We start from the raw sequence: 27877 nt of genomic DNA, 5'->3' as shown, positions 1-27877 counted from the left end.
GATCCGCTACTATGGACCCTGCACGCACGCAGAGTCCCATTTACTTCAGTGGGGCTCAGGGATCTGTATTAGCAGACTTACTTGCAGGATTGGGCCCTAAATAATTATTCCAAATTATATCCGTCATGGCTCAGGTTTGTTTTAATATGAAAGAACTAGTGCTGTTAAACTGGAAGACCTGGTATGTTTATTTTGTGATGGGGCAATGTATTGTATACCTCTTTCCTGTTCCTCATTTTCTGGGCTTGTTTTTTTTTTATAGGTCCATATTTCCCTTGATCATTAACAGCTCTGATAGCACAGCTTACCTGCTGGTTGTTGGTTTATAGCATAATACTGAGCTGTGAAAGTCACAGAATAGGACCCCCAGAGACATGTAGAATTACCCTGGGGTGGTTGTCAGCGGGCTTGCCAGATAATTGCTTGCTGCCACTGCCATCTAAACAGTGCAGTAGTAAATCACTGGAGGGTTCAGTAAAGACCTCTGAATAGAAATAGTCACCAAAATGAATAGAATGCACTGCAGGATGCAGGGAAAAAGACTTCTCCTATGTCTCCCGACTCCGATGTTTGTTTCTCTACTTATCATTTTAAATCTGTTATTCTAGCAGCCTATGGGACTTCTTGGTTTTGGTAACTGAGCTGGAGTTGTTCATACTGATTATTCCTTTAAGTAAGAGCTGATCTACGCCTTGTTTTTGTACCAATTTAACTATATTGGTTTAGAAGTGGATACAGTTAATTGGGTGCAATGCCTTGGCGTGGGCACAATTATGCAAATCAGACAGGTCTATAAAGGTGATTGTGTCAGTAGAGCTACCATCTTTAAGCTCTTTTCCAAACTGATATGATTAAAATGGTACAAAAACCATGCCCAGGCACTCCTCACATGCTAGTGTTCATATGCCACAGCATATTAGAAATGGATTATGTATTATAACTATGTGTTCTATTAATTATATTTCATTATGATTAGATTAGGGAGCATGAGTAAAGGGAGTGGAAATTAGACCAGGCTTCTGTTCCCAGCTGTCACTGACTTGCTGCATGACCTTGGGTGAGACAGTTAACCTCCCTGTCCTTCATTGTCCAATGTCTAAAATAAGGATAATATATAGCCAGCAGCAATTGAGATCCCATGATGAGAAGTACAACATGAATGCAATTTATTAGTAAGAGACTGGTTTCTTTGTTTGTTGAGCCTTTCATTGTGGGCCAGATTGTGAATCTCTTACTCCCATGGGTGACACAATAGGACTCATTTCAGGGAAACATCCTATTACATAAAAACACAGACCAGTTGAGCTTGTAGCTAGTTTAAAATGAAAGACATTAAAGTTGCATGTACATTTCATAATGATAAACTGCAAGAAAGAACAATTCGGAATCATTCTTCTTGAATTTGGCTTTTAACACATAACATAGGGTCTGATCCAGGCCCTAAATTTAATATGTCATAAATGGTCTTCGCACTAGTATTACTGACAGCGCAGCTGTGCCTGCCTGTGAAATTTCAGCCAATATAGGCCACGTGTGTGTGTCTCACCGATGACTGAATCACTGGTAGAGATGAAGTCTAATCATTTGAGCAGGAGACTCGAGGAATTTAGGAATTCTAAACCAAGCGATCATACTGACTTTCCCGATGGCCTCAGACAAGATAAATAACTTTTCTGCCTCAGCTTTGCCATCTGCAAAATAGGCAAGTATGATTATTCCCATCTCATGGGAGCACTGTGTGAAGAGTCATTCATGTTTAAGTGCTCAGTATTTTAATACACTGTTTGTCAACTGCTTTCTTCAATCCTTGATGGCTCAACCCCTGGGTCTGTTGGCCAGCCTGTTTCCTCCCTTTCTCCAGTAGGCTAGCCCACCAGCGGCCAGACAACGGCAGTTAGTCCTACCTAACAATTGGTACGGTTAGAAGGGGCCTGGCTTCCATTACTACTGCAGCAAGATCAACTGGAGCACTGATTTTGCAGTTGTGAAACCACAAACAGAAGTCTTAAGAGAAATGGATGTAAAAAGAGGCCATTTTAAACAAAAAAAAAGATGCCAGAACATCTCAGCAGATGAGCTTTCAAGCACTGGGACTGAGATCCAAGCATCTCATCACAAACACAGTATTTTATACAATCTGTTAATACCAGCATCACTGAACTCAGCACATTGGTTCTGGAATCCTTGCAGCTTTTTGTTAGCTGTTGTATGTACTCAATAAAAGAGTCACTAGCATATTTAAAATATTTATATTTAATCTTTAAACACTAGCGGAATTAACAACAACACTGTATTAAAAAGGAGGATAGTCTTTGTGGCTGAAGCAGAAGGCAACAGAAGGCAAGAGATTTGTGTTAAGTCCGCAGACTTGAGGTAACTGCAGTGAACACATACCTGGAGTTATCTACACTTAGGCCATGTCTACACTACAAAATTATGTTGACCTACCTTATGTCAGCGTACAGCCACCACAGTTATAAAACCGCTTGTGTGCACGCACACTTGCCTGCTTGTGTGGAAGGTGCACATCCTCACCAGGAGCGCTTGTGTCGATAGTACTGTCAGTGTGGTGGGACGGCTTCTGAAGGCCAGTAACAGTTGACATAAGCAACACAGTGTCCACACTGACACTAATTACATCAACCTTGACTCTGCGCCACTCGGGGAGGTGGTGTCACGAAATCGGCATAGAGAGAGGCACTTACCTCATCGGGAGCCAAATTTAAGTGAAGACACTTCCAGAAGTAGGTTGTCGCAAGGCAACTTACGTCAACCTGTGTAGTGTAGTCCAGGCCTTAGATTACATCTCTTTAGTTAGCCTTGCTCCGATGAGAGAAGTCACACTGTGAAATAACACTCAAGTGGCTATATCAGCACTGGTGCTGCACTCACTCATGTGTGGCACTGAGACTTCTGGGGACATGTCCAAGGGTTCTTTGCACTGCAGTATGTTGAGTTACTCTATGCATTCTTTCCCCATGAATTACGGGAGAACTTGACTCTCCTTTCTGGGCACGCAGGGGGATTGTGAGAAGGCACTGGAGAACTGGCAACACACGAGTGGCACTAGCCTGCATCCACATTGCAGAGAGTCTGTTAGGAGCTAATGAGTTGTGCTAACTCAAGCTTTAGCTTTTGGCCCCTGAGTTCAAAGCATTACTACATTCAGTTTAAGGGGTTTTGTGTGTGGACAGGAGTCAAGTTAGATGCAACACTTGTGAACTTTGCCATGAAGACAAGCCCCTGATGTGTGACCTTGGACAAGCCATTTAACATTTCAGTTTCTTCACCTGTCAAATGAGGATAATACTTACTTCTCTCAAAGGATGTTGTGAGAATTAAATCATTGACATTTACAAAGAGGTTTAAGATCCTCATGTGGAAGGTTCCAGATAAATGCAAAATATTATGCTGAAAGGGGCACATGGCTGCCATCAAGTTGGTCTTGAATCCAAAGAATCACAGACCCCGGAAAGCCAGTGGGTGTGCCAAGCACTCTTTCAGGCTTGACAAATGGAGCAACCAAGCCCCTTCATGTAGTAAAAAAGCTACAGTCATGGTGATGACCCAAGACAACAGGTCCCCTGGCACGCCAGAGTGAGCCCAGAGAGATTAACAGATTTTCCTGGTTGCAAACACAGGGAGTTAGGAAATTGGTTGTAGACTGTAGGTGTCAGAAACAGCAGAAAGCCAGGAAGTGTTGTGCGACTCTGGGAGGAAGACAAAGCACAGGGCTTCTTGGGCATAGAGCTCACTGAAGTGGCAGACTTGGGGGGTTCTGAGCAAGGGAATTGCCTCTTGTTGTTTCTACTGAGTTCAGAGAAACAAGACTTTATATGCACTTTTTGTAAAGTAACAAGTTTAAACAAAGAATATACCTGGAAATAGCCCTGCAAGACCCTGAATATTGGCTACATACTTGGGCCAAAGGGGCAACATTATTTTATTCTTTTTTGCTTAGATAAGAAGTTAGTTGTTTCTGGAGTGAGCTCAAATAAGTGCTAAATGAGCTGACTGGGTAGCATATATGTGCCTTAAACCTATGTACAACAGGTTCCTAGTTCTCTGAAGGTATGTGGCAGCTCAAGATCCCCCCCCCACCCCCATTTTTAAAAAAAACCCTCCGAAATCTGAACATACAATATTATTGGTTTTAGGGGGAAAGACTGGGGAAAGCAGACAGACATATTCATAGAAAAAAAGCAGCTTAATATAAGAAAACTGACATTGCACTGAAGGAGATTAGCCACTAACATGCAAACTATACTTCTGCTTTCTTATCTACAATAAATATAAAACTAATGATGGACAACAGTGAATAACAAGGATGTTATAAATCACAAGAGCAAGTCCTGGCAGAGCTAAGCAGGAAATTATAAAGTGTTCTGAATGACTGCTGCTCTGATTTAACATTTGCACTCTCATATAATAAGATATACACTATGGACGCAAATCTCCAGTCACACTGTACCCCTGTGCTTGTGGAGTTTTTTCCTTTATTTTCTTGAGAAATAAATCATTTGGGAGGACTTTAAATAATATCATCCGCTGAACTTGCTTTATACTACACAACACGCTACAGCCGATGCATTGCTTCCACACTTCGGCCCAGTTTAAAAATTGTTCAGCAAGGGATATTTATCAGTGTTTTCTGTGAATTTACATTTTATCCCGTTCTTGATTTTCTTCTGCACACATACATCTTTTCAATCATCTTCCTCCTAGTGCTGGAGAACACTTACTGGAGTGTCAGCAGGAAGTTAATTATTCTAAAAAGTTAAACATTAGTTTCAAATTTGGTTGGTTGTTTTTGATACCCTGGCTGGATAGCGTGAGTACAGGTTAAAGCTTTCAGACTTAACTGCCTGAAGTTAGGCACCTGAATAAGCAGCCTAATTTTCAAAGGTGATGAGCATTGGCAGCTCCCACTGATTTCACTGAAAAGTCTTTGTAAAGCAGGTTCCTAAATACGGATTTAGATGTCAAACTTTACCAACCCAACTTTGAACATGCTGGCCTTAGTATTTAAAAAGCTTCATTAGTATGGAATTTTGTTTAGATTTACGGTTGTATTCAGACGCACCTGTATAATTATATATTGTATGCTTACACTAATCATCCCACTGTATCTTTGGCACTTGTTTTCATGCTAATTTCCCCCAGGGCACAGTTGTACAAGGATTAATTAGTTTTTACCGCAGAAATAAAAGTAGGTCTCAGGTTTATGTGAAATTGTTGGGAAGGAATGAGATGTAAATTTCAGCCTTGTGCAATTTCTGAGGGAGGAAACATTCTGCAAGGCTGGCTGACCAGTGTAGTGATATTTTGGCCTACATGTGGCAAACAATATTTAAAACAGAACATTCAAAAGATATTGATTTTACACTGCTTTGCACCTTTGCTCTGTTTAGACTAGGAGAAAAAGGTGGTTTTTAAAAAATGTATTAGCTAATGTGATAATGTGATATTTATAAATGCGACTGGTGTAGGTAGGTTTTCACACATTTTAAAGGTGTTCACTGGTTGTGGTTCACCCTAGCCTCCCCCTGGGGTGGCTGTACTTTGATGAATGAAGTGATTGCCCTCACACACACACACACACACACACACAGTTTATATACAGTACATAGCACTTTGAGACCCTTTAAGATGAAAGACTCAGTAAGCCAGATTTGTAAAGGTATTTAGGTGCCTCAGCAAGCAGATAGGCATCTAGTGGGATTTTCAAAGTTGCCTAGGCATTTCAGGATCCTATCCGCTTCTTCAGGTGCCTAAATACCAGTACAAATCTGGCCACACATGGTGATGTTATCATTAATGAGTTTCCACACTGCAATGGATTTAAAAGTGCATCAGAATAACTGCACTGTATTTATGGTTGAGAAGTGGGCCAGGTCTGACAGAGCAGAGTTTTAACACCTTTTTGGTGTGCTTTACTGTCAAAGCAAAGAAAATGTAAAGAATACATTTGCAAACTGAAAGAAGTCAAGAGGGATATTGATAAACTAGAGAGGGTTCAGAGAAGGGCCACGAGAATGATTAAAGGAATAGAAAACATGACTTATAGGGACAGACTCAAAGAGCTCAATCTATTTATCTTAACAAAGAGAAGTTTAAGGGATGACTTGATCACAGTCAATAAGTACCTACAGGGGGAACAAAACATTGATAATGAGCTCTTCAATCTAGCAGAGAAAGGTAAAACATGATCCAGTGGCTGGAAGTTGAAGCTAGACCAATTCAGACTGGAAAGAAGGTGTACATTTTTAACAGTGAGGGTAATTAACCATTGGAACAATTTACCAAGAGTTGTGGTGGATTCTCCATCACTAGCAATTTTTAAACCAAGATTGGATGTTTTTTCTAGAAGATCTGCTCTGGGAATCATTTTGGGGAAGTTCTGTGGTCTGTGTTAAAAGGAGGTCAGACTAGATGATCACAATGGTCCCTTTTGGACTTGGAATCTATGAAAAATACCCTGTTCCTTGAAGAGAAAAACACAATGGGTCTTGTAAAGTTACAAATTCCTCACTGCTTGCTGAACACTAGTACCTTGCAAATCCCTGTGGATTGTGCAAATGTGGTTCTTTCCTTTGTAAGAGAGAGAGAGAGAGAGAGGAAACCTGTTTTCTAGCAGACCTTGGACAGGGGCTATACATCCAGACATGGGATAGGACTACCAGGGTGTTTAAATTGCTACCCCGTCCTAAAGTGTCTTTCTGCAAACACAAGAACATTTCTGCAGGTTAAATCATTCCAGAAGGAGTCAGTTCAAAAACTTGCTACAAAGTTAAACCTTCTAATATCTACTGCTCCCTTCCCTTACCCCACAATCACCTCAAGCACCAATCTTGTGTATTTCGCTCAGACGTGCTGAACTTAACAATCACACCAGAAGGCAGAAATAACTGATGCTGTTTCACTGCACAAAACACAAGAGGACGGGGGAAAAATGGCTGACAGCTGGAATCATCTCCTTTTATGATTTTATTTGCCATTTAGGATCCTTTTATTCCACCAATGCAAATATGCAGAACAGCCAGAAACCATGTTTTAAGCAGCATATACCAGTTGGCTGAGTATAACTAACTACATTTCCAAAGCAATATAAAATTAACAATGCACATTACCTTCCAGGAGAAGAGACAGATATTGTGGCAACTGAGAAACACAGTAGGCAGCTTCCTTACAAAGTAGTTTGGCTGTTAAAATGCTAGAACCGTCAAACTGTCCATTTCTTTAAAAAAAAAAGTCCTACTATAATTTAAACGCTATTTTTTTGCTATCTACATTATATATAAAATATAGACTCTGTTTACTTTATAACACTTATTTTTGCTTGATAAATAGCTCTTTAAAATATCTACTGTACATATGTCCATGCACTGACTTTTATATATATACACACGCACACTTTGCATTTGTGTTTGAAAAACAAAATAAATATATTTAATAATGATATAGCAACAAACTGAAGATACTTTTGCTTTTAAGATTTAAAAAACCCAACAAGACAGTACAGAGAGAAGCAATGGGCACCATTCATGAACCAGGCATAGCAGGGAGCTACTGTCTGTCCTAGCTGGGCAATGGGAATGTAATTTATTCGAACTCAGTGGATTTTTACTCATGCAATTTTTTGCTTTGGGATTAGCTTCAAATCAGCAATTAGCCACCTGACCTACCCTGTGTTACACAGAGTGAGAGCAAAACTGATGAGGAAGCAAAAGATACCTTTCTCAACATATACCTGTCTTGAGGGCCTGCAGTGGGATGAGAAAGAAGGTGCATATCAGTGGGCCTGATTGATGGTTAAAAAGAAAGAAGGCTGTGGGAAGGACTGTAAAACCATATAAACCATATAGTAAACGTGTTAATCCTTATTTTAGTGCTTCTAAAGATGATAGCTAGCACTGCAGCATCAGAAGTGGAGAACCTGGATTATCTATAGCTAAATCCATGTAATCAACCAGAGTTCCTATATAGAACAATGGCAATATATGAGTGAAACACACTGGGCCAAATTCAGACTCTGACAATACAAATCTATAGAATTGTACCTGTTTATACCAGGACTGAATCTGGCCCAATTAAAACTAATTCAGTGCTGATCTGGCCATGATGACTATTTTGATTTAGAGGCAACATCCTCTTCAAAAGAAGAGATAATTCAGGTTCCTTGTTAGCACAATCCTGGTCATTCTGTGTTTCAAATGCTTGGCATCAGAGCAGCAGCAAGAAAGAGACAGAGACAGTTCAGTTATGGATGGGTTCATGAATGCAGCCCTATGTACAGTCCTATCTATTTAAAATTCCTCCTTTCATGCAGGAAGGACGTGGGGATTTTGGGGTGGGTGTTTTTGGACATCATTGTTATTTAATGGAATATACCTTGTAGGTTAAGAAATCCACAGCAAGGAGAGAATTTTAAGTGAACGGGACTAAAGATTATTCATTCATACTTCATCTACAAAGTTTACAGACTTTGCTTCCAATTTTAACAAGAACAAGAAAACCTGCTATTCTGCATAATCCTGCCATCTCACAGCTAGTCCTAAATACCCAAAAAGCCATCTTTAGAGGTCAAACAGTGCAGTGTTGAGCTTTTCAGCTATTTAAGGCATATCTCTTGCCCATCAAGGAGGTAAGAGTGTTAAGACAATGCATTAAATAGCTGCACAAAGCCCAAGGTCTGCTAGATGCTTTTAAACTCTTATAGGTACAGAAATGAACAGTAAACAGATTACACTCAGTGTATTATACTTACAACAACATATAGAAGTCCAGGGCTAAAAACTTCCAGTGACAAGCATTGCTGTCAGTAGTAATCTATGGATCTCTGCAAAGACGCAATGGAGATGCTAAAAGAAAAGGAGGACTTGTGGCACCTTAGAGACTAACAAATTTGTTTGAGCATAAGCTTTCGTGAGTTACAGCTCACTTCATTGGATGCTAAGTTTGTCTTTTGTTGTGAAAAAAAATCAACTAAGAATAATGTTAATTTTTGTCAGAACAGTCATTTTTAGTTGTAAAAGGGTTTTTGCTATAGTTGTAAGGACATAAAAATAAACGGGTTAATGCCAGAATTGAATAGTTTATATGCCAGGACAATGTGGAGCAGAGATAGGGATACCCCTTCTCTTCTGTGGTCACTGTAATTCAAAAGCTATTGAGGAGATGAGAAAAAGAAAAAGAAATTCAGTACAAAGTGGAAAGTGCCTCTGATTGCCCTAAGCCAGCTAGACAGGAATTTCTCATGCTTTCATCCAAAGGTTCTGCTGAAACTCATGCTGAGTCTGAGCTTGTCTATGCATGCACTGACTCTATGCCGTATAGGGATCCTGGGTAAGAACGTATTATCTATACATAGGTATTTTCTAACTATATAGGTTGAATGCTACTAATCCAGCCATGTGCAGGATATGAGATAAGGGAAAGCCCAAAGCTTGAGGTTGCTAATATTGTTTAGGGTTTAACTGAGCCCTGCATTGGGGCACAGCTCCAGGGGGAGTTCTCAGAGGAATTTTGCCCTTGGAAAAACATGACTCCTTCCTGAGCTCCCTGACACACAAGTGGAGTGCACCCGTTACACACGTCCAGGAGATATACTTCACTTGCATGGCCAGCTTATTCTGCTAGCTGGTGTATACAGGGCCATGGACCCACCTTCTCACCCACCTGGGGTATCTTGAAACTTATGGGGCACATGGAAGGACTGAAATTGTGCCTTGATGCTACACAGGGACATGAGGAGGGGCTGCCCTCCATTTACCTGGAGGTAAACAGTTCACTTGATGAAAAATTCAATTCCACATGGAGTCAATGGGAGTCTTTCTACTGAATTCACTGCAAGGCATAACTTGCCTCTTAATGAGGATTGCTTTGGCTCTCTGCCTCTTTTGCGGCAGATCACAATTTTTAATATCACATGTACACAAGTAACGAATGGCAAAGGAAAGAGCCTCTCCAACAGCAGCAGCCCTAGAAAACAAGACTATCTTTGATTTAGCAAGTGCACAAGGTTACTTCTGGGCTATTGTACATTAAATAGTAGCCTGGATTTGAATAAATGGGTCTGCACCAATTCTAGCAGGAGCTCAAATCTTATGGCACTAGAGAAAGAGTAGCATTAAAAGTGCTATTCCAAATACATTGGTAAAGTACCAGGGACTCTCTTAAATTAAATACTGTAAACCTTTTTTAACCGTTGGCCAAATTCTTAAATGTGATGTGAACTCCAGGGGCCAGTTGCAGCATTCAGCTTAAGGTACTTCAAACTGTCCCAAAAAATAATGAGGGTTTGATACCGCAAATCTAAATAGCCCTATTATAGAGTAAGTCATAATTTTATTGGAATATTATGACACATTCTACAAATAAACTAGTCACTTGTTCCTTTCATTCAGATGGCAGTTTAATATATTTACATCTGATGCTACCAAATCCTTGCCCAGACAGCAGTATTGCATCTCACTTTACATCCTGGAAAGAATGAAAACTTCATTCAATCCTGACTGCAAGCAGTCACCAGTTGCCACCCCAGTTAGAGTTAAACTCTGCAAATTGCAGTATCTGAACCAATAAGGCTAAGGAGAGGAAGGGTGACGCACACCACCTGAAAGCTTTCAGCTCAGGGACAGAAAGATTGAATTCAATAGGACTCCGCATTCTGCCTGCATGGAGCTCACTGCAGGAACAAGGCCCAGGATTCTAGCACTTATGCTTCAGCCAGAACCATAAAACTGCAGAGAGGCACAAACGTTAAAAATATAGACGGCCAAGATATTAAATTTTGTGCACCACCTGGCACAATGGGGTCCTGGTCCATGACTGGAGCTCTGTAACCCTATCACAATGCAAATAATAAATGAAGAGAAACTAAAAAATATTTTGGTTTAGATTTAATTCAGGTTTTTTGGCTATAGTTTGGGATGGTGTTTTCTTTTATCGGACTTGGTTTATCATATCTAGCTCCCTGCCATTGATTTTTCTGTCCCTTAGTCATCCACATTATCCTGCATCCATGACTCTACCTTTGTCCTCAGTAAGGAGATTATACCATACTGCATTAAAAAAAAAAAATCAATATATGTCTCTTGACCCTCTCTGATTAATATCATTCTTTTGCTAAGAGAGATTTCGTTTTTGATCTGACTGTCCCTCTGTGGTGGGTGGGTGGGGGTGGGTGTGTGAGATAGCAGGTTTATTTAAATAAAGGAATAGTGTTGTATGCAACGATGGTTATAATTCTGGTTATTTCCTATTTGCTTAATTGCTTAGCTGACAACTATTTTCCAAGGAATAATTTTAAACAACTGGAAAAAAAAAATACAAACTTGAGATCCTAGCAGGAGAAGCCCTGCATCCTTGCCCAAGGCCATAGCAGAAGCAGTAAACAACAGATACAATTGCTAGAGCTGGTCAAACAGTAATCATCCAAATCGACTGATTCATTTCACAATATTATTTTAAACAAATTTTGTGACCTTTTTCCTCCATCATTCATGCTATTTATAGATCTCAGGGAAGAAGTCATGAAAGTTCACAAATATCTAGGATTTTACATATTTTTTCAAATAAAATTTGTACTTAACATTGCTCTCCCAGTTCAGTGAATGCAGCACTAAAGCCTAGACTATGGCAGTCAAGAGAACAAGGTAATAAGGTAGGGGTCAGTAGCAGGATTCCTAAGGGAGCTTTAAGCATTCATAAAGATGACAGAGCTGTAAACATTTTTTTTTAATTTAAAGAGTCATAATTTTTAAAATCTAAACAATCAATTAGTATACTGACCTGGCATCCCTGAGAAAAAAGGTTCAAAATTTCTTTTTCAATCCTTATAGCAAACATAAATCTCGTAAGAGTTTGTCCCCCATCAGATTAACCAAAACAAGTGGTTTTGCTACAGTTTAAAACAAATGTAATTTTGCTTTGTATTCTTTTGGGGATTACATTTTGTTGTGTTATTTTTCAAGCTGAAGCCCCGATGCTGCAAACTCATGAACACATGAGTAGCTTAATGCATAAGGGGAGTGCCACAGAGCTTACCAGGACAGTTTACAAGCATCTGCATAAATTGTTTGCAAGAGCAGGGCCTAATACATTAAAGACAAAGAGAATAACTAAACAAGAGACCACTTGTCTGTTCCTGCGTTGGTGACAAAGGGAACAGTCAGGACAGTACCTGTGGCTGCTGACTTTAGGCAGGTAAGGAGATTTTTACTTTTTTCCCTGCAAATCTATAAGAATTTTTCTCATTCGTTGTGGTTTTTCATTCAGACCCTCCATCATCAGAAGTTGAAAGCTTGTGGGCTGAGCAATGTGGAACTTGGTGGCTGGTGCAGATTTTTTCTTCTAGGTTGAGGTTCACATACATTTAAAAGAACACAAAAACTCAAAACATAGCTCTTGGGTAGAAGCCCACTTAGTTTTGTATATTCTCCACCATAATTCAAGCCCGGCTCACTGAGAACTCAATCCCACGCTCACAGGAAAGTCTGTAAACCTGGCCCAAGTTTTGGTGGTGTAACAAATCCCAAATCAGAAGAGTGTCACGTGGCCTGGATGTTGCTGATGAAGGTTTTGCACAACCCGTTTTTATGAGCACATCTTTACATCTAACACTGAAGCTTAACATGAACTTGTAGAATGCTTTCCCCATCCCCCACACTTATATGAGCTGCTGTTGGAGACTGACTTGTTTACAAAAGCCACAATGTTCCCTACTTAATTGCGTTAACAACAAAAACAAAAAAAGAAAAAACACACACCTCAGAATAAGCTATAAAAATTGAGCTGCCAAATTTGTCCAGGTCACGGGACACTTGGTCACAACAAGTCTTATTATTCTATGCACTGGTTAGTAACGTAGCAGTAGAGTGTGGTGTTGTCAGCTGGCATGGTGGGAACTCTTCACGTCAGATGCCACAGGAGACTTTCTGACATGACAGAGCCTTCACAGCCCTCTGGCAGGACAGGTAAGTCAAAAAGGATCTTCCTGAACTTTCACAGTAAACACAACTGTTCCCATGATATCTCGCTATCCAGCCAGTTAATACTGCTGCTAAACAGGTAACACAAGTTATTTATGTCAGCCCTTAAACAATTCTCATTTCCATCTGTCTAGCTTAGGCATTTCTAATGCTCCCATCACCGTCGTATAGAGACACCAACTAGTTTAGTCGGTTTAAACATCAAATTTTCATTTCCCATGTTGTCAAACTTTTACATATCCAAATCCTTATGCTGTCTGAATTATTCTTTAAGAGCTGTGTTGTTTCCATTCCTTTCTAAGAGCTGAGTGAAGCTAACAGTACAGAGACATTCTGCTCCTACGCATGGCTTCACTGATCAGGTATGCAGGGCTCAGTTCTGGCTCTTCTGTCATGATTGCAATGTTCTGCCATTCCCCTAGTTGGTTTGACTTTTTAATAGTGTCCACTACGCACAAGGCATACAGGCAGTCATCGAAAGTCGCAGCCATGGTGAGGGGCCTCCCATCCCAGGTTCTCCTGTCATCCTGGTCCTCAAATGCTTGCCGGATGGCCTGCACCATCTTAATAGTGCCCTGAAGGTATGGGGATGGGATATCACTGAAGGCCTTCTCAGGCAGTAAGGAGTTACTGACTGGCATAGAGTCCTTTAGAAGGAGCTCTCTTTGAGGAGAGCTGTTGCTCTGCCCATACAGATCAGTGCCTATTACAATCAGTCGTCCAGTTGAACCTACCATAATAATATCTTGTTTGAATTCCCCGGGGACATTGAAGTTGAGGGTCACAGTGCAGCACACCCCGCCTTCAAGAACCATTTGAAACGTGCAAAAGTCATCACTGGTGATCTGACGTATTCCCTTGATGTGGTCTGTCTGTTTCACAAAGGTCTTGAGCAGCCCGTGGACTTTCACAGCCTTCTGGCTGGTGAGGAAGGTCAAGAGGTCGATGATATAGGTACCGACCGAGTGCAAACCCCCACCCCCCATCAGGTCATCACAGCTCCAGTTGTACTTCTTGCCCAGCAGACTTCCGCTGTGCACCTGCACCTCGCACACCAGCAACTCCCCCACATAGCCCTCCTGAATCAGCTGCTTCATCTTCACAAAGGCAGGCAGGAAGCGGAGAACGTTCCCCATGATGCTCATGAGCTTGGGGTAGTAATGGGCCGCAGACATCATCCTGAAGGCATCCAGGGGAGTTGCTGTTCGGTCACAGATGACATTTTTTCCAATGCCTGCAAAACAGATTTAAAAAAAAAAAGTGAGTGAGCTCATTTTAATGGGCAAATATTGATCAAGACCAACAAGAGACGTCCTGGAAAGAAGACAACATTTTGTGAACCAGTGGTACCATATGCACAAAAATCCCACAGTGTATTCATAAGATATATCAGCTGACTGAGCACTGCAATGAAAACGAACCCCTTCTTGTTTTCAAAATTCATTCATGCCGAAAAAGGGGTACAAAAGTGAGACGTTAATCCAAGCTTTCCCTCATTCTTATTTGCAGAAGCGCATGGTAGAGGAGATCTTATGCCCATAGTAGCCCATACTAGGGCACTGAAAATCCTGGGATTTTCTTCTGAGGGGACTCATTTCTCCATCCCCACCCTTCCTGTTTGATGGATTCTGTAGGGGAGGGAGGTGTATTGGATTGTTGGATTATTTTGGGTGGGGGAGTGAGAAATAGTATTTTACCCACAGAACATCATGAATCATTCTGGCTGAGGTGCAAAATATTTGAGGGAGCCCCTTGTCAAGACATTAGCAACATATCTAGGATGTCAAAGACGACCTGTGATGTCTCAAAAGAGGTCAAACATGTAAGCATATAGCTGTAACGATCTGTCCTCCCACATTTCCCATATGTGCACATTGTTATATTGAACTTTTTATGAGGGTTCTGTTTTAACAAGCTACCTGGGTGTGTTGAATGCAATGCAGGCTTTAATATCTAATAGTTGTTTTATTATGGTCTTCTTGATGACTTCTTTCTTCCTGTACATATACAAATGCAGTGCTGGCAAGGTAAAGTTACACGAAAAGACCTGCAATAACTGCTAGCATGCAGAAAGCAATTCAAAATGACAGCGGGGTAAATCACTTTGTACCATTGCAATTTGAGCATTAGTTACAAGTGACACCTGTTCCCAGACAAAAAAAGACTCAAAGTGTTGTATATATTATGGCTGTACCTGGGCTTTTCACATGGAAAGGAGGGTGAAAAGACCTGACAGTTCTTGAAATCTTAATTCCATTTATAATAGCACAGATAGATTTTTATGTCTGATGAGCAATGGCAGAACTCCTATCACCTATCCGGCCCTGCATTATGTCCTGCCTTTGTCTACACAAAAGCCTGAGAGAAGGAAGGAAGGTCTTGTGGAGAAGGACTCTGGAGATGCATGTTCAGTTCTTGGCTCAGACTAAATGTGTGATCTCAGGAAAGCCATTTAATCTCTGTGTGACTCAGTCCCTTGTCTCTAAAATGGAGTATAGTACTTCCCTCCTTCATAGGGATGTTGTGAGGATACTTTCGTAAATGTTTATGAGGTGCTCAGATAAGACAGACAACCCCTTGGGGTCAGACTGGGACCACTCACATAAGTAACTAACTGCTCACCAGTGGGGAGGAAGAAGGGTCACAATCTGGCCTTGACAATCAATTTATATACACTTCCTATTCAGTCTTTGTCTGCTACATGTTGGACCAATCAGAATTGGAGCTTGGGCTGTCACCACCGAAGAGGTAGTCAAAACTGGTAAATCATCTCCACAGGATTAAAGGCCCTGAAGGGAATGAACTCCCCCCACCACCACCTTTTATAGGGCTACTGACAAATAGACCTTGTTTACACTGGTGACAGCATGTAAGTTACGTGTAGCCACACATTGCAGTGAAAAGCAGACGGTGTCCTCACTGGACTGTGTAGCTACATGCATCAGTTAAAGGCTCTGGCAGTGGGAAAAGGGTCCAGTGGCAGGGAGCTGCCAGAGCCTTTCCCCACTGCCGGAGTCTTTCTCTGTGGCAGGGAAAGTCTCTGGCAGTGGGACACTATGCTGCTCAAAATACCACTGTGGATGCAGAAGGTACTGTTTGGGTGAGTGGAGAGCCATGTAAGGTTCTGGTGTGTCTTCACTCTATTCGCCTAAGTAGTGCCTCACCACCTACACTGCTATTTATACCCATGCTAGGGGGAGCATGTAATGTATGTACTCGACATGCTGCTGTAAGGGCAGACATAGCTATAGACACAAACTTTTTCTAATTGTGCTATATTTTACTGGATTCCCTTTCAAACAGCCATGGTTTTCTTTTCTACATTTCCTTTCTCATCTTTACAGATTACCTACAGACTGGCGTCTAAGAATTCTCCTTTATAGTCAGTCTTCTCCTGCTCCTGTGTAATCCCTTCAGTGATGCCACAGTGCAGGATGTGTTTGCATTCATCTTCCTGACCTATATACCTTTAACAGATAATGTTTTGCTGTACCATTTGCTTCAGATACAGCTCGGTGATTATTTCAATGGGCCATTTTCTGTTACATGGATGCTTTACAGTGGGTCCTAGTTTGGACCATTAGCCATGAACACAGAGAAAATGTTGGGTGCAATTATATCCTAGGGTGTCATTATGTGATGTGAGAACATGAGACTAATAATAAGAAATTCTAATGATTATTCCTAGACAGACAGTATTTCATAAGGATTATCTCTGCTTGCCACAGTTTTCTTTAAATCTTCGCTGGAAGAAAATAGGAGTGGTCAAATGGTCCCCGATACAGTCAAATCTCTCAATGAGGAATCCCCAGGGGCTCAATCGTGAGCTGATCTACACAGTGGAAGAGAGAGTCCTCTGGGTTCAGTTCCTGTTCCAATTTGATTCTCATCCTCCTCTCCCAACACTTGCTGCTCATTTTTTTCCTGTCCTCCACACCGTCACTGATCACATAAAATATGCAGCTATGCACACGTGTGTACATGAGGGCAAGACTGCACTGTATTTGTAAATTCTTTGGAGCCCCAGGACAATCTTTACAATATGTGTGTACAGTGCCTACAACAACTGAGCCCTGATTGGAACCTCTTGGTGCTACCAATATACAAACAAACAGACAACAACAAAATAAGATCGAGCACCCTATGGGCTCTGAGACACAGGGGAATTGCCTTTAGAATCAGTGGGAGTTAGGCCCACACATGGAGGGAAGAGCAGAACCGAGAGAGAGAGAGAAAGGGAGGGGGTAATCTTGCAGTTTCTTCTTGCAGCATTTTGATCTGTTTTTGAAATTGGATTCTTTATTAATTAAAAAAGCCGCAAATACAAATCTTGAGAGCATACAGCCCTGAGGAGTTATTTCCTGCGGCCCACCATAGGTGCCGACTCCACTGGCAGCCAAGCTTCCCCCCCTCCCCCCCCAGTGCACCACATCCCCACTCCTCCGCCTACCTTCCAGCACTCCCTGACACCAAACAGCTGTTTGGCAGCACTTAGGACTTTCCAGGAGAGAGGGGGAGGAGTGGGGACATGGCGTGCTCAGGGGAGGAGGCAGAGAAGAGGCGGGGCTGGGGCAGGGATTTGGGGAAGGGGCGGGGCCTCATGGACTAGATGAGCAATATGAGGTATGAAGTTCAGCATGTATAATTCTTTGCTGTGAGTAGTTGGGAAGAATGTTTGTTAAAAGTGGCAATGTATTTTGTATGAATAGTTACTTTAAAAAGTTCCTGCCATTACAGCTACGTTGATAGACAGTTAGTGTAGATCATCATCAGTGTTACTGACCACATAAGGAATAGTTACAGGAGTTAATATTTTATTAAAAGCCCTCTTCACATTACAGTTCTTAAAAAGTTAATACATTGACTTTTAATAGCATACTATATTACTCTTCATTTTTTTCATTTTTGACTACACTTTTGTAATGTTGTATGAAAAGGTTTCAGTGATGCGGCCCTCGGGCCAATGTACTAGCCCTCATGTGGCCTTGGTGGTGATTTGAGTTTGAGATCCCTGCTCTACCCTGTCGGGGATTTGAACAGCTTTCTGCTTTGTGCCCAGATAGCTCTTATATTATCATCAGCACGGGTCTTTCAGGATGACGCGGTTCAGCATTTGACTCTATGCCAGTGGCTCTCAAACTATTTTACTGGTGATCCCTTTCACATAGCAAGCCTCTGAGTGCGACCTCCCCTCCCCCATTTATAAATTAAGAAAACTTTTTTATATATTTAACACCATTATAAATGTTGGAGGCAAAGTGGGGTTTGTGGTGGAGGTTGACAGCTCATGACACCCCATGTAATAACCTTGTGACCCCCTGAGGGGTCCTGACCCCCAGTTTGAGAATCCCTGCTCTCTGAGATACAAAGCTCTGTTCTCTCCCCAGCTGTACATTTATAAGTAAGCTGCTACAATCGTTTTCTTGAAACAGGGAGAACATGAAAGGTTTGCACAAAACAGCTGATTTAGAGCACTTTGACATGTTGGTGCAGACAGAATAAGAAACAGGGAGATCAAAATCCACCCACCTCTCCCCGCCACCCCCAGGTTTCCTTCTCCTAAGGAATGAGCACCTTAGCTTTGAGCTGTGGGAATGAATCAGCTGCATGCTGACCAAAAGGCAGGGTTGAAGGAGAAACTCTTCTTTAAATATTGACAGTCTCAAGAAAACATATGCATTTCTGGCTGCAAGTTCCAAAATTGGATTCTTTAGGAATTAACCTAGATACAATATTTACCTCCTGCTGCCCAGGCCTAGGGTCAAGGTCTAGTCATGTCCACTGTTGGACATGATACTTTTGAGAAGCCAATTTAGCAAGGGGAATAACGGTCATTCTCCTGGTCATTTCATCACTGCCTTTAACTGAGCTAAGCGCAGCTTTTCCTACAAACATCTTTCACAAGAGCAGCTCACTGTTGCAGATAGCAAGAGCCACATTAACGACACAAAAGCTAAGGAAAACATAGCAAGCTTATTTCAGCCAAAATAATAAGATATTTACCCACAGTGAGAAGCACCAGATTCAGATACATCTAATTTATATAAAACAATACGTATGTTGTGAATCTCAAAAGGACTGGCTCTTTTGCAGGTTCTTATCCTTGTCCTGGAGTTCTTAAATAAAATAATAATTTTACACAAGTGTGGCCATCCAGAGCGCTCAATCCGACCCCATTCCTGAGTGCTCTACTCACCCCCTATTGCTGTATTACCTTCAAGGGGGGTGGGGGGAATTCACACTTTGTAATAAAATAAGTTAGTTTGCAGAGCTTCAGTCACCATTTCTATCATCCTATCTTCAAAAGCCCCCCCACTCCCAGCTCAAAGAGACTCTCTCTTTGGCTGGTTTCAGAGTAGTAGCCATGTTAGTCTGTATCCGCAAAAAGAAAAGGAGGACTTGTGGCACCTTAGAGACTAACCAATTTATTTGAGCATAAGCTTTCGTGAGCTACAGCTCACTTCATCGGATGCATTCAGTGGAAAATACAGTGGGGAGATTTATATCCACAGAGAAAATGAAACAATGGGTGTTACCATACACACTGTAATGAGAGTGATCAGGTAAGGTGAGCTATCACCCGCGCGTGGGGGGGGGGGCAGGAAGGGGTGGAAGGAGAACCTTTTCAAGTCAGAAAGTGTGGCATTGCTAAAAGGGGTCACTCCACGTAATGGGCCAAATTCTGCTGTCAGTTCCACAGGCGTATCTCCATCATCACTCCAGTGGTTTCACTCTGGAGTCAGACCTGTATAACTAAGCTCAGAATCTGGCCGAATGGTGAACAAGGTGCTGGTTCTGAACAGTAGAAATGGGTGCTTCAGTTCCAGGTTGTTTTAAGTATTGTAGCTCCCACAATGCTCCTGTGCCTTGTCAAACTGGAGAGAGAGAGACAAGCAATGTAACCACACCAGGCTATCACAGGCAGCAGTGCAGTCAAGTGTTCTGCTCGCCTTGAGGTGAGGGGACTAGTAGTTCAGGAGATTGGCAAAATGACACAAGAGGCTTTGGCTTCTAGGTCACCAGTTTACATTCAGATATGGGCACTTGTCACTGAAAGCTGGTGGCATCTGTCAGCTTTTGAAATGAGCTGGTAGTTTTAGTCTAAGTCCAGGAGTCTACTTCAGAAAACCATCACTAATATTATCTCTGCTTGGCGTCCCTGTTAGCAAGCTCAGCAAAGGCCAAGAACTGAATGAGCTATGGAGACTGTACTAATTTTGAGAGTAAAATACACCCTTGAGCAAAGCCCTATGCACACACACACACACACACCCATACAGGGCCGATGCACCACTTAGGTCCTATTCAATCCTTATTTTGGGCATGTAAGGTTTGTGCTGGCCCTCTATACAAGGATGAATTTTCACCCTAACTCCCTGGACGTGTTTGCTCCAGGCAAAGTGGGGCATCTGCCTGTTTTGTAGACAAGATAATCTGATACCTTTCACAAGCCCAAAGATTTAACACAACATTTTCAATGCTATCAACTCACATGATTTTATTATCTATGTCATATAGATATCATTTATAATAGTTGGTGCTTTTCTTACAGCAACAGCTTATGGAATCATGTGATTATGTGTGAATCTCAGCTTTCATTTAAAAAAAAAAATAAGTGTCTAGCCCTCCTGGTTGCAGAGAGAAGCTTGAAAACACGAAACTAAAGGCTCAAAAACCACCAGGCAGTTAGAACACAAACTTTATGTATATTTTTAAAATTTTAAGCCAATCCCATGATTTTCTGGGGACCCAACTCAATGATATTTCAATGCTTGGGACTGGCAATACTACATTTTATATAAGTCATATAGCTCTTTGGTTATCTGCTTTCCAGCAAGTCACTCTACCCACACACAATCCCTGTACTTGCCAGATGTCCTAAATAATTAGCAGAGAATATATCAGGTTCCATGACTTGCCCAATGCACGACAGCCCTAACTCACTTACAGACTTTCCAATTTAATCAATTCTCAAAATCTGCAATGCCAGCTTTATTTTTCCATCTGCTTGACTCCTTCAAATACGCTGACAGCCCCATTTTCACTGGAAACAAAATTAGATGTCCAATGTCCAGCTGGAACGAGGCTAGCCCTGGACTTGTTCAGTTCAGGATGTGAACCTACAATCAAATATTTTCTCCTCCTCCTGTTCACATGGAAATCAAAAAGGCCTTTATTTGGAGTCTGGGCATCTAATCAAAAACTGCATTTACATCACAAAGATTCATTAGTCCAGAGCCTGCACCTATCACTGTTGCTCAGGGAGTTTTCAAGATACTGAGATTTGGTGGAATGAGTTAAATTAGTCAGCAGAAAAAAGTATATTTTTTGAAGAGAAAGGGCAGATTTAGACATTTCAAGGATAGTCTGAATGTTTAAATAGGGAATGGGGTCCTCAGAGTGTAGGCTGAACTCCCCCACCTGTGTGCCATGGTGGATAAAAATAAAAGATTTTTTTTAAAGTTATTTAAATCAGATTTTTTTAATTTAAATTAAATACAATTTTTCTTTTAAAAAATGAACCTGTTTAAAATTAAATGTGAAATTATGACAACCTGTAATAAGATTTAAACTTACTATAATTATTAAAATAATTTAAATAATTAAAAAGAGATGCTGCTTTGATGAGTCCTCATCAGTTTGAATGAGCTTTAATTATATTCAGAATCAGGGAAAACACATCCTAAACTTTTGAGGTCAACTCAAGCTTTATAAATATGTCACAATGTTCCGCACTGCATTATGTATCTATATTATGTTCAGTCTTCACACTGGAGCAACAGCCGGTATTTCATTTTTGCAAATCTAAGGGAGTTTCAGTTCTCAGTTTTCTGTTGTGCAGAAAAGCTTTTACCTTAATTACTTTTCGGTTCAGTTGAGCCAGCAGGTGCAGAAAGGATATTTTCTTCATGTGGATTAGTTTATTCAAAGTTTAGACATTTATTAGGAGTTAACAAAGCTTGTTTTCCTCTTCCAGACTATGAATACAAACCAGGTGGGAAAGGATGAGATCTACTTATTCTAAAAACAGGGAAGAAGAGGAGGAGCCAGATATTCAAAGGTATTTAGGTATTAAGATTTGGAGAGGCACCTACTGAGATTTTTAAAAGCACCTTGGCATGTTAGACACTTAATTCCCATTGACTTCAACATGACTTAGACACCAAACCTGCTTAGGTACTTTTGAAAATCCCACGAGACACCTCTCTACATTTCTAGGCACCTAAATAACTTTGAAAATCTGTCAATTCACTAACCACAGTTAATGCTACCTTTGTTTAATCAATGACAGTATATTCCCATTTATCTAAAACCCTATTATCCAAACCTCCACATTGTCTTAAACCCATCCTTGTCCGCCAGCATAAGATACCTGACCTCTGCAGCATGTACTTCATGCTGAGAGATGGGATTCGGACAATGGTTCGGATAATAAAGCAGAGAATTGCTCCTGCGGCAGCAAGGGAGCCCTATACAGCTCTGCTCTCCCGGGAACGAGTAAGCGGAACAGAACAGAGCAGAGCTGGCAGTGACACCTGATCCCTGCACACACAAGGTGCAGAGAAGGTGTTGTCCTGGCAGGGCAGAGCAGAGTCCTGTCTGGGGGTCTCTGCTTTGCCCCACAGCCCTCTTCCCCCCCCCCACGGTCCTGCAGGGAGTGGGTGTCACTGGCAACCAGGGAGCCCTCTGTTGCCCTGCTGTTACAGGAGTGAGTGAGCAGGACAGAGCGGAGAGAACCCTGGCCAGAACTGCAAGGAGGAGTAGCAGCCCCCGACCACAGGGACCACCAGACTGCTGCTGAATGGCTCCTGCTATCTCGATTAACCAGACTCCCAGTTATCCAAATTAAATCTGTGCTGTTCAGATAATTGGGAACATACTGTAGTTTTAAATGCAAAACATGTTTTGATAAAAACTTTTTTTCCTTGTGTCCAGAATATTTAAGGTTGTTTTATTTAATTAATAAAAACCTATTCTAAAATGATGTGCTTGTGCATTTTTAATTGAATTTTTAATTTAATTGCAATTTCCATCAAATGCAGCTGGAAACAAATCATGAGTAAAAAAGTCATCATAATAAGGAAATGCGTCATTCACCATTTTCCAATATAATAAAAATGTAAAACTGAAGAATATGAATAAATGTATGTTCAACAATATCATTTCTTAAATAAATATGCATAGATATAGTATATCCTCCTGGTTAGCCCAAAGAATATTGTCTAAAAGTATAGCCAACTAACTGACTATACTTGCGGTTCATTATTAAGAATGTTCAAGGGACCAAATAACCCGGCTCAGCCAAATTTATTGTCTAAAGGCAAAGTAACATGGTACAGGAAAGAAAAAAAGAAAGTACCTCACCAATCCTTCCCAGGAAGCAAATTCTCACAGCATGTTCAGTTTAACTTACATAGAATGCCCCCTTAAACTAGCCATCTTTTATAGGATGGCTATTTATAAGTTACACAGCACTGTTCATGTCACTTAAGTTTAAGTTTAAACTACCCTTCCTGTATTTTCCCCATCTTTTGTTTTGAATAGTAAATTCCAAATATTAAGGGGCATGAAGACACTCCCTAATACAAAACATCCATACACCTTACATTATATCCTTGTACCACACTGTATTTTTGTTTCATAACACTCACCTACCTAGCTTTGGACAGCTTCTGTATTTACCTCAGCCAAGTGCTGAGTTATACCTCTCCTAGGGCAATATGGGATATATGCTTTAGCATAAGTGAGTAAGAATAAGCATAGAACAATTTAGCATGATTACCCAACACACACATATAGATATATACATATATTAATACCAGGTGCTTAATACCTTTGTGTGTGTGTGTGTGTGAGAGAGTGAGAGAGAGACCTGTATGCATGGGCAAACAAGTAGTACTAAATTTAGTATAAAGACTATATTTAGTTGCAAGTAAACACATTTGAATGGTTACCAACCAATGAGAATCAGCCTCTCTTTAGGAAACTAACTAAAAAATATAAATACAAAGAAAGATTAAACTCAGTTATTTAAATTAATACACGCTATTATATGCATGTATACCTTCTGGTACAAAAGGTGACTGGGTGTGTTAGTAAGGAATGTAAAAACCTCTGAAGCCAATTAATCCAAGCCATCCCATTTCTTTGAGTCTGCAGATGAAGATGTGTCTTTATATATTTGTTTTGGTCAATATTCCGCCGTTACCTCAAAAAATTTTCTCCTCAACTATCCAAATGTATTGATTATAGGAAAACAAAACTTGAGTTTGGTAAAGCAAAGTTCTGTGGGCGTAAAGCTGGAAGGAAAGAAGTACAGCTACTAGGAGTTGTATTTGGATGGAACTTTAAACCGTAGGTCAGATTTATAGAACTGACAGGATGCATGCATCCTACACCGCACAAGAACGGTTTTAATATTAAACTCAGTCACATTCTGATTTATGTGAAGCTGGACTAACCATTTTCAGTTTTACTACATATAACTAGCATACACGTGTGAGGCTGGCAGACGAAGTGCCAGCTCTTGCCAAAACTGCCTGCATTAGCTAAGGACTGACAAACTCATAGCTGGAGGCCAGACTGGTTCACCTATATGTTAGTTTTGCTCAAAACAAGTGTTAGTCTTATAAGAACATATGTAGTGTTTAGACTCTATGAAGTGCTTGTAAGTTGCTGCATGCATTAATCTCTCTTGTAATGTCAGTATTCTATGCTATAAGAAAATATGTAAGTTTTGCTTTGAACTTGTGAACCCAGGCATGGGAATCGTCCCCCTATCCATCCAAGAGGACTATTAAAATGGGCCATTATAAGAAAAAAGCTTTGTTAATTGCCCCATCCACCCATGGAGACGTATGTGCAGAAGGCCTCAACCCATTGATCCGAATGCTGGAAGAGGGAAATAAAAATAGTGGATATGAAGATTCTTCATCTCTTTGCTGTTTGGTTTCTCTGGTCCTGTGAGAATTCAAACTGAAACCAGTTAGATGGTAACTCATTTGTGTGTATATGTTTCCTTGCTTTAACCTGTAAATAACACTTATTTCTCTTTCCTAGTTAATAAACCTTTAGATAATTTATTACAGGATTGGCTACAGATGTTGTCTTTGGTGTACAGATACCCATTGATCTGGAGTAAGTATCTGGTCTCTTGGGACTGGGAACAACCTAAATATGGTGTGATTTTTGGAGTAACCATTTATCACTAAGTCAGAGGTGGAAGTAAGCCGATATGGTCCAGTATGTCAGACCGGCAAGAGCCGGTACACAGCCAACCGTACCGACAGGGGGCAGCTTCCCCACGCTGGCAATTTAAAAGGCCCCTGGGCTCCCGGCAGCGGCCAGAGCCGTTGGCCCTTTAAATCACCGCCAGAGCCCTGCTGCCAGAGCCCTGGGATAGTGTTGGCAATTTAAAGGACTCGTGGATTTAAAGGCCCTGCTCTTTCTGCCTGAGGCCCGCCCCTTCCACCTGAGAACAACCCCCCCCCACCCCCACCCCCGCTCAGGACCCTGGCCCTGCATATCAGTAAGTCCCTTAAGTTACCCCTGCACTAAGTCCAGCTTGCTTGGGTGGCAAGATACTATGGAGTCATAGTCTCCAGTCTAAGACTGTTATAGTGATCCAGGAGTTCACATTTGTCACTGGCTAAATATAGAACACCACCAGTTTGGGGTGTCTGCCCTGTTTTCTGACAGTCTGCCCTGAGATAGGCACTCACAGTTGTGAGCCACTCCAGAGTGGACAACATGTACAAGGTTGAGAGACTGCAACAGGTAATTCAAGACTGACATCTCAGAAATCGTATGCAATTACAGAACTTGAAGGCACTAGCTCATGCTGTCATTCTAATTTATTTAAAAATTTGATCACGATGATAGCTCTGGGAAATAGATATTCTCACTGGTCTCTCAGGGGCACCATAATCATAGAGTCATATCTCAGCATACTTCAGGCATCACAAGGCATACATCTTTGGCACCATAAATCAAGATTTTCCATTGTCACATCTTAAACCCAGGCAACATATAGCGGGCCAGATTCCCATCTCAGTTACACCTGTGCAAACTCATGGACTTCAATGCCATCGCTCCAAGGGGCTGCACTGATGATTGAGAGGCTCTCTTAGCTCATTAGACTTTAGCTACAGAAAATCTTGCCATACAGCGTCAGGGTTTCAAACATTACTGTCACATGGGCAAGTGCTTCTGTTATTTAGCTCATCACTACACTGCTGTAAGGATTAGAGAGACACTGTACTTATTATAAAGGAGCTCCCAGGACTGAAAACATTACATGTAGGAACTAATAGCATATGGTGTAACAATGCTATCTACCTAGGCCTCAGGAGACACTCCCTCCACCCCGCCCCAAGCACCTTACCCAGGATTACTCAAAGAAGAGCCAAGGCCCTCAATCTTCTTTTCCACGTCTAGTCCACAGGGGTATAGAATTAAACCAGGCGGGGCTAAGTAGCTGGTGGCCGAGGCAGTCTGTGGTGTCTCCCAGTAGCTCAGCCCACAGGAGCAGAGACAAGCAGCAGCAACAGGTATACGGTAACGTTGGGGAAAGGGAGGAGCTCTGACACAGGTGGCATTGCCCATCCCCCAGCACCCCTGAATCCAGAACTGCCACGGGAAACGCCCCACTCTGGGGGCATCAGGACCCATGCAACCCCACCCCTCCCCAAGCCGTACGAGCTCAAAGACGAAAAAACTTCTGGGAGGACACATCCAGAAACTCAGCTGGCAGGAGCAGACAAGCAGCTGCAGCGGGGACCTACAGATGTTAAGGACGTCACCAGTGCACAAGTTTTGTACAGCTCTGACTGTGGGCTCACTGGCGATTTGCTCCAGCTCCCTCCCTCAGTCTCTTCTCTTTAGCCTCACTACACCTGCCCTCCACGCTGTCTTTCTTCCCTCCTTTCTCCTGTACTCCTTGCTCTACCTCCTTTCAATGCCCCTCCCCATTCCTTTCTCTCTCTCTGTTTAGCCAATCCCCTCCCAACAAAACCCCACCCAAAGCATTACAAAGAAACCCAACAAAAGGTCATGGCACTAACATGCTGTTTGCAATTGCAACCATCACTCCGGTTGTACATTATATCCCTTCCCCCCAGCTCGCACCTGGCTTGTCGGTTTGGATTGTAAGCTCTTTAGGGCAAGGACTGTCTATTACGCTGGGTTTGTATAGTGCTCCGTCCATTGGGGCCCTGATTTTGGGTGGAGTCTCTAGGCACTATTATAATACGAATAATAAATAACAGCTGGGGACAGAGCTGACCGGGATAAAGGAAGAGCCTGTAACAAGCACATTGCAGCACTTTTATGCAAGATTAGTTGTAAAAACAAAATAAAACCTGCAGTTACTTCATGTTTATCATGTCAGCGGGGTTGGAATTGCCTGCCATAAGCAACGGGTTAATGAGCTATGGAAAGCTGGTGGTGGTGAATTTAAAACTTTCAGGGGAGTGTTTTCCTACCAGGACTAAAACATTCCACTGCTCTGTTACGCTTTACCCAAGCAATTCTCTTTGCATGTTATTGCCCTTCATAAGTATATTCTAGAATTATACAGGGTTGGGAGAACTACCAGTGCCTCTCATTGCCCCCACTGACTTCAGAGAGACCAGAATTTGGCCCTTTGTGTAAAAGTAATCACTATCCGTGAGATCTGGCTGTTGTGAAATGACATGCGGAAACCAACTAGTTTGGAGACCACAGGTATTTCAACACCCACATGGGGCAACTGACAATTTAAATATAAAAAACAAAAACACTTTGGTGGTGGTAAAAATAATGATGGAGGAGCAAGAGATGACTTGCAAGAGAGAAAGAAGGATTTTTCCTATTCAAAAGCTTGGCAAGCAAAGACCAGGAGAAAG

The 27877-nt window shown here is 41.6% G+C and overlaps 1 protein-coding gene across 3 annotated transcripts in view; it reads right to left on the bottom strand.

Annotated features, from left to right (window-relative positions):
* Positions 1–2302: 2302 nt before the first annotated feature.
* The window catches only part of GFOD1 (Gfo/Idh/MocA-like oxidoreductase domain containing 1), a 113456-nt gene continuing 87881 nt past the window's right edge, over positions 2303–27877 (bottom strand). For all 3 annotated transcript variants that reach the window (XM_073332022.2, XM_073332023.2, XM_073332024.2), the window contains one exon: positions 2303–14226. In XM_073332022.2, coding sequence (XP_073188123.1) covers positions 13307–14226 — 920 coding nt within the window. In that variant the 3' untranslated portion in view covers positions 2303–13306. The remainder of the gene's footprint in view (positions 14227–27877) is intronic.

Source organism: Lepidochelys kempii, chromosome 2 (assembly GCF_965140285.1).
Source record: "Lepidochelys kempii isolate rLepKem1 chromosome 2, rLepKem1.hap1, whole genome shotgun sequence".
Taxonomy (NCBI): domain Eukaryota; kingdom Metazoa; phylum Chordata; order Testudines; family Cheloniidae; genus Lepidochelys; species Lepidochelys kempii.
The sequence above is the reverse complement of the archived record's forward strand: the minus strand, read 5'-3'. Positions and strand labels throughout refer to the sequence as shown.